General features: G+C 46.1%; 1 protein-coding gene across 1 annotated transcript in view; it reads right to left on the bottom strand.

The window, feature by feature from the left end:
- dscamb (Down syndrome cell adhesion molecule b) overlaps window positions 1–7,500 on the bottom strand; it is a 244,647-nt gene that overhangs the window by 7,238 nt on the left and 229,909 nt on the right. Inside the window, exons 30-32 of the mRNA XM_063204949.1 lie at window positions 7,087–7,236; window positions 1,853–2,050; window positions 941–1,243 (exon numbers count right to left, since the gene is read on the bottom strand). Coding sequence (XP_063061019.1) covers window positions 941–1,243; window positions 1,853–2,050; window positions 7,087–7,236 — 651 coding nt within the window. The remainder of the gene's footprint in view (window positions 1–940; window positions 1,244–1,852; window positions 2,051–7,086; window positions 7,237–7,500) is intronic.

Here is a 7,500-nt window from a genome sequence, read left to right as displayed (position 1 = left end):
ACATATGCATGCACGCACACACACACACACTCATGTAGACATGCACACACACACAAACTTCTCACTCTATTCTTTCTCCTTCTTTCACACACATATCCAGAGAGATTTGCAGAAGTGCACTATCCTCTAATAAATGCACGAATAACGCTGAATGTGCTTCTTTTTTTCACCATCAAGTGCAATTTTTTACATTTTCAACCCTGGACACACTTCAATAAAGCGCGCAGCATAGCGGCCCCCTCCTTGAAAGTGTCGGGGCATCTTAATGAAATTTGTCCTGCAGTACTGCTTGATTGGATCAGAGCACTTGGATGGGGAAAGTCATAATTAAATCTTCTACAGTACAGTCAGTGCTGGAAGCCTCATCACATCCACGCACAGCACACACAGGTCAAAAAAATGTATTAAATGAATAAAAAAGCAACCAAAAACTATGAAACTATAACACTGATAAGAAGAAAAACAGTGAAAAGGAAAGACGCATGACTTTTAGACCATATTTTTGTTTAAAAATATGGCTAAATTCCCTGTGAAAACTACTTCAAAGACATAGGTACAAGACTAGAATGCACTTCTACAGTATGTGTACACATTTTCTTACACATACAAAATGCATACTACATGGTTGTATAGTAAACACTACATAATGTGTTTGTAATATACGGCTGAGTACTTACTACACATGATTACATACAGAGAAAAAAATACATTGTATATACATATAAACTCTAAATATATGTATATACACACATACACAGTACTTATTCTAATATTCATATAACATTAGAATAAGTTCAATCTAAATATTGAACCTAAAACCAAAAATGCACACAAAAACCTGCAACTGTACACACAAATAACAAAATGAAACAAATGAAAAAGCGTGAAAACACTCAATCACTCGTACCAGCCCATGCGTGCGTTCGCCGTCGCTGCTCACCGGGTCTGTGGGCCTTGGGCACGGCCATGTTCATGACGCGGCTGGCGTCCTGTGGCTTGGGCGGCGAGGCGGTGAAGCGGCAGATGCCCGACTCGGAGGGCGTGCTGGAGGTCAGGCTGTCCGTGTAGTCGTTGGTGCCCGCCGTCATCTGCTCGGACGAGGTGTCGGAGATGAAGCACTCGGTGATGGTGAACTTGGCGTGGCGCAGCTGCTCCTCCATCTTTGCGTGCTCGTAGGCCCGCGCCAGCTCCTCGTACGTCGACGACGCGCTCTCCGTCGACACCATACTGCTACGCGCACGGTCTGGAAAAAAAGGTGGGTAGGTGGACGAAAATGCAGTGAGGAAGATCAGTTTCATTCTCTGGTCACATGGTCAAGAAACGTATGGTTATAGTTTTAGAGTAACGCCGCTTGGTATAACGACCCTCCACTGACCTGTGTTTGCACTGTAATACTGAAACACATACATGCAACACACATGCACACATGCATGTCCCACACAAGAGGGACATCGCCCTGTGTCTTGGGGCTTACATCAAAGATTCTCTATTCTAAATTCTGCATTTAAACCGTCTCTGCTTACATTACCTGGCTCTCGCCCGACCTGTGTAGTTCCGTGCAGCGTCATAAGCTCCACTACTAGGTCTGGGAGAGCATGCGTTTGCTCCACCTTCAGAAGGCATGGCTTTATCTATCATTCTGCCCGTACTCGCCACCAACAAACTCCTTCGAAAACATTTTCTGTTAATCTCTAAAGAGTCAATATAGTCTATAATACAGTCAATATAGTCTACAAGGACATATCGATGGGGTCAGGCAGAGACTGAGGGCTCGAGCCTGCAATGTTTTGGTTGCCGAACAGGGTCCTCTACCACCTGAGCCTCCACCAGTCCATGTGAGTGGGACACTGACCTGTGTCTTGGGAGGGGCTGACGCTGTAGCTGTCGCTCTCCTTGTCCACGGAGCCGGTGGCGCGCGGCGTCGGCAGCCGCCAGTCGGTGGTGAGCGTGTGCGAGGAGATGGGCGGGTGCGGCCGGTTCAGCGTCCACTGGCTGGCGTAGCGGCTGCGGGTGGCGGGGCCGGCTTTGGCTGTGCGTCGGGCAGTGGGGTCTGGAAGAGGAGACGAGAGGAGAGAAGGCTTAGGGAACCGAATATACAGCATGTGTGTGTTATATATGTACTGAAGAGAAGAGAAGAGAAGAGAAGAGAAGAGAAGAGAAGAGAAGAGAAGAGAAGAGAAGAGAAGAGAAGAGAAGAGAAGAGAAGAGAAGAGAAGAGAAGAGAAGAGAAGAGAAGAGAAGAGAAGAGAAGAGAAGAGTGAAAGGGAAAAGTTGAAAGCAAATGACCGTTTGAAAGAGAAAAGAGCATACAGTTAAAAATTACAGAACTCCTGATCAAAACACAGTACAGCATAAATTGGACAGACTAACAAGGTTGGGGGATACCACAACGTTAATGTGATTAGTGTTTAGTACAGAATGTAAGCAGTGGAACTCCCCATAGAAGACAGGTATGAGAGAAGGATGAGAGAATATTGGTTGAAAATAAAGTTGTGAGGTCTGCTTTTGACAGACAGGAGAAGAGGAGAATAGAAGGAGATAATACAGTAAAAACAAAGCACACGGGAGAAACAATAAAGAGAGAACAAAAACTGAAGAAAATGTGAAGACGAAGAGTGATGACTAACGGTATAGGGAGAGACAATCAGCCAAGAGGAGAAATAGAGGACAAGATGAGCAGGGAAAAAGGCAACAGAGACACGCGCACGCACGCACACGCACACACGCACGCACGCATGCACGCACGCACGCACGCACGCACGCACGCACGCACGCACGCACGCACGCACGCACGCACGCACACACACACACACACACACACACACACACACACACACACACACACGAAAAGATGTGAAAGACATTGCAAGTGTAAGGTGTACTGGGAATATTACCAGGAGAACACAAAGACAAAAAGACAAAAGAGAGAGAGAGAGAGAGAGAGAGAGAGAGAGAGAGAGAGAGAGAGAGAGAGAGAGAAGGGGAGAGAGAGAGAGAGAGAGAGAGAGAGAGAGAGAGAGCGAGGCACAGAGAGAGAGAGAGAGAGAGAGAGAGAGAGAGAGAGAGAGAGAGAGAGAGAGAGAGAGAGAGAGAGAGAGAGAGAGCACAACAAGGTTATAGCCAAAACAGGCAAAGAAGGTGTCATAAAAAGGAAGACTGATGAGGCCGTCAGCAAAAGAAATATTGGGGGGAAGTGGAAAGAAAGACGGCTAAGGATAGAGAGAGAGAAAACAATGTTGAGACACAGACAAGATAGATAGATAGAGAGAGAGAGGAGGGAGGGAGAGGGAGGGAGAGAAGGAGAGAGAACTGAGGAGAGGAGAGGAGAGGAAGAGGGAAAGATAGATAGAAGGATAGAAAGAGGGAAGGATAGATAGAGAGAGAAAACAAAAGAGAGATAATAATAAAGTCATAAAACAACAGAGTGAGATGGATGGAGAGACTTTTATTTTAAACTACAAGAAGACAATGCTGCATTGGATCCATACAATACCTTGCATCTGGCCTGCTGAGTAATCAGCTCTTTGCTAAGGGCTGCATAGCACTGACCCCAATCTAAAGCTAATGGATTCAGATGGAGACGTTTGCCAAAAACCCTCAATGTCTTTTTATTCAACATAGATTAGTTTGGAGCACAGAACAGGAGAGTTCAGCCAGATGGCAAAAGACACACATACTCTAAGCACGTGCACGCACGCACACAGGCATACATGCACGCTCACACACAGGCATACATGTATGCACGCGTACATATAGGCCTACACACACGCGCATACACGCACACAAGCACGCACGCACGCACACATACAAACACACACACACACACGCGCACACAGACACACACACACACATATACAGACACACACACACACCTAACCCAACTTGAAAGGAAAAATGTGTTAACTAGGCAGGATTGTAATAGCTGTGCTGTCCTCTATCCTCACATACCCAGATGCGTGTCCATTCAGAGTCAAATTTAAGCCGAAAACCCCATGGGAGCTGGCCGGGTAGGAACGTACTGTATTTCTTGGAAGACACTCGTGCCAGAACGAGCACGACAAACCGTTTCTCATCCGATCCACTTTGTATTTTACCACATCCCCCCCCCCCCACACACACACACACACAATCCAAACGATCCACTTTGTACGCCTTTTTATTATTTAATTTCACTCGCTGACTGCCTGCCTTCCAAGATTTCAGAAAGAAACAAATTTCCGACTCTGACGGTCGGCTCTGTGCTTTTCACAGCAAATTATTCAGCCGGTAATGAGTGTCGGCCGTGAGGAGGCAGCGGGAGATGTAACACGCTATCAGAGACACCAGACGAGACAAGATGAGACGAGAATGAGGAGAGGAGGCAGGCGGGGTGTTTGATTTAAGTGTTCGCTCCACCGTACAAGCCTGTTCCTGATGCCAGTATTGCACTGCGGTGACTGGCTCCAACTGGACCCCCATCTCAACAAGCTTCTGCTGAAATATATTTACATATAATTCGCCATCCAATTCTCTGAGAATCTAATCTCTTTCTCAGGATGATGGAGGAGGAAGCATAAGGACAGGGGAAATGTGCCACCAAAAGTCCAAAATCGTGGCTTGTAAGGACATGTATTGAAGTGTAAAAGAAAGGTGCCCAGAGTGATTAGCAGTGTGTTTGCAGTGTGTTTGCGGCAGATAGCCTAGTTTTACAAGCATAGAAATCCTGCCACATATTGGGTGTAGCCCTTAAAAGGTTAGCTCATTAATGAGATCAGTTGTGTTGAGAAAACAGGCAGGATTTTTTTTGTGTCTCAATCCAGTGTTGATACCTACACGCAGTTTGATAGCAAGGCCTCTCTCTCTCTCTCTCTCTCTCTCTCTCTCTCTCTCTCTCTCTCTCTCTCTCTCTCTCTCTCTCTCTCTCTCTCTCTCTCTCTCTCTCTCTCTCTCTCTCTCTCTCTCTCGTTTGTATCTATCTCTTCTGCTTCACCTCTCTCTTTCATGTCTTCTCTTCTCTTCTCTTCTCTTCTCTTCTCTTCTCTTCTCTTCTCTTCTCTTCTCTTCTCTTCTCTTCTCTTCTCTTCTCTTCTCTTCCTTATTATTCTCATTTAATCAGTTCAGCTCCATTGAAGCTAACCCATCCCTTATGGGCCCATCCTGCATACTGTATAGGTTCTATCTCCGTTCAGGGTAGTTCTGAGATATTGAGCATCAAAGTTTTTACATCCCAGCTGTTTTGTGAAGGGCCTTTTTATTTTATTAATAACAATATGAAATAATACTTTTTTTTAACAAAAATAACACCACACAGGCATTAATAAACATGTAATGGGTCAAATTATGTCAAAAACTCAATTTTACCAAAAATGGAGATAGAACCTTATAATTCTCAGCTCACGATTAGTTAAAAAAAAACTAGCAATATATGTTTGCCGTATGGAATACAGTAGGATCCCGAAAATGTTATTTCCGTCCAAAAGGGGGTAGCCGCGGAAAACATTTGGGAACCACTTCCCTGCACTGCAAAGACTCAATTCATGAGCACTGCAGCACAGAGACCTGGCACTCATTGCGGGGGTGAAGTGAATATGCTCCTGTGATCTGCAAGTCAAATTATTGTTCACCGTGGGTACAAGTGCAAGTTATAAAAGGATGTAGAGAAGGAAAGAAGGAAGGACAGAGGAAGGAAGGGAGGAAGAAAAGAAGGAAGGAAAAGAGGAGGGAAGAAAGAGAGGAGAGAAGGAAGAAAGGAATTTCTTTTAAAATCTGTCAATCCCCCAACATCCATGGTATTTAAGTATTTGATTGTGTTTGCCTTTGAGTATCCTTAATGGTATACTCTTGTGTGTGTGTGTGTGTGTGTGTGTGTGTGTGTGTGTGTGTGTGTGTGTGTGTGTGTGTGTGTGTGTGTGTGTGTGTGTGTGTGTGTGTGTGTGTGTGTGTGTGTGTGTGTGTGTGTGTGTGTGTGTGTGTGTGTGTGTGTGTGTGTGTGTGCGTGCGTGCGTGCGTGCGTGCGTGCGTGCGTGTGTGTGTCGGCATGATGTGATTAAATGGGGAGCCTGCTCTGTTGGCTACCCTCTCAAGGTTGCACTCTCACTGTCCACACACACGCTGCATGCTGTTTCCTTAAATGCATGCTGCCCCCACTGCGCCATTTGCAAAGGTCACAAACGTGGGCGCACAGTGTGTGTGTGTGTGTGTGTGTGTGTGTGTGTGTGTGTGTGTGTGTGTGTGTGTGTGTGTGTGTGTGTGTGTGTGTGTGTGTGTGTGTGTGTGTGTGTGTGTGTGTGTGTGTGTGTGTGCGCGTGTGTGTGTCAAACCTATGCTTGCTGAATGTGTGTGTGTGTTTGTCTGTGGTTGTGCAAAGTCTGTGTGGTGTCTACCTATTTTTATCAGACTATTGTATGTGTGCGCGTGTGTGTGTGTGTGCCCGTGCGTGCTTGCATGTGTGCGAGCGAGCGAGTGAGTTAGAGAGAGAGAGAGAGAGAGAGAGAGAGAGAGAGAGAGAGAGAGAGAGAGAGAGAGAGAGAGAGAGAGAGAGAGAGAGAGAGAGAGAGATTTGTGATTTATGACAGGCAAAAGTTTCGTTGGGGGTGACTTTCGTTGTTTCAAACAAATACCCATGTCTCCAATGCCACAGTTGAAGAATAATGTGTATATGTGGCAATATGCGTGTGTGTGTGTGTGTGTGTGTGTGTGTGTGTGTGTGTGTGTGTGTGTGTGTGTGTGTGTGTGTGTGTGTGTGTGTGTGTGTGTGTGTGTGTGTGTGTGTGTGTGTGTGTGTGTGTGTATGCTTATCAGTGTATGTGTGTGCTTACTTGTGAGTGTATGTGAGTATGTGAACGAGTATGTACTGTATGTGAGCATGTGTGTGAGCATGTCTGTGTATGCATGCATGTCAGTGTATGTGTGTGCTTACTTACTTTTGTGTGTGGGAGTGTCGGTCTGTGTGGGCATGTATGCAGGCATGTCAGTGCATGTGTGTGCTTACATACTTGTTTGTGTGTGTGTGAATGTGTGTCTGTCTGTGTAGGCATGTGTCAATATAGTTGTGTGCTTGTTTGCCTGTGTGTGTATGTGTGCGTGCATGTGTGCGCTTACGCTTACTTGTTCCAGGTCGGGCGTCGGACACGTCCACCAGTGGCCCGGTGCTCTGCGACAGGGACTGGTAGTGGACTGTGTGCGTGACAGTGGAGGACTTCTGCTTGGACGTCTCCCCAAAGTCATTATCAGTCAGCAACACAGTGGACCTGTCATCTAGGAGCCAGACAGAGGGATGGAGGGAGGGAGAGAAAGAGAGAGAGAGAGAGAGAGAGAGAGAGAGAGAGAGAGAGAGAGAGAGAGAGAGAGAGAGAGAGAGAGAGAGAGAGAGAGAGAGAGAGAGAGAGAGATGGAGAGAGACAGAGAGAGAGAGAGAGAGAGAGAGAGAGAGACAGAGACAGAGACAGAGACAGAGACAGCAACAGTAGGAAGGAGTGAGAGTTTGACAGATAAAAGACAGAGTGAGGCAAACAGAAAGAA

Source organism: Engraulis encrasicolus, chromosome 8 (genome assembly GCF_034702125.1).
Source record: "Engraulis encrasicolus isolate BLACKSEA-1 chromosome 8, IST_EnEncr_1.0, whole genome shotgun sequence".
In the NCBI taxonomy this organism is placed as follows: domain Eukaryota; kingdom Metazoa; phylum Chordata; class Actinopteri; order Clupeiformes; family Engraulidae; genus Engraulis; species Engraulis encrasicolus.
The sequence above is the reverse complement of the archived record's forward strand: the minus strand, read 5'-3'. Positions and strand labels throughout refer to the sequence as shown.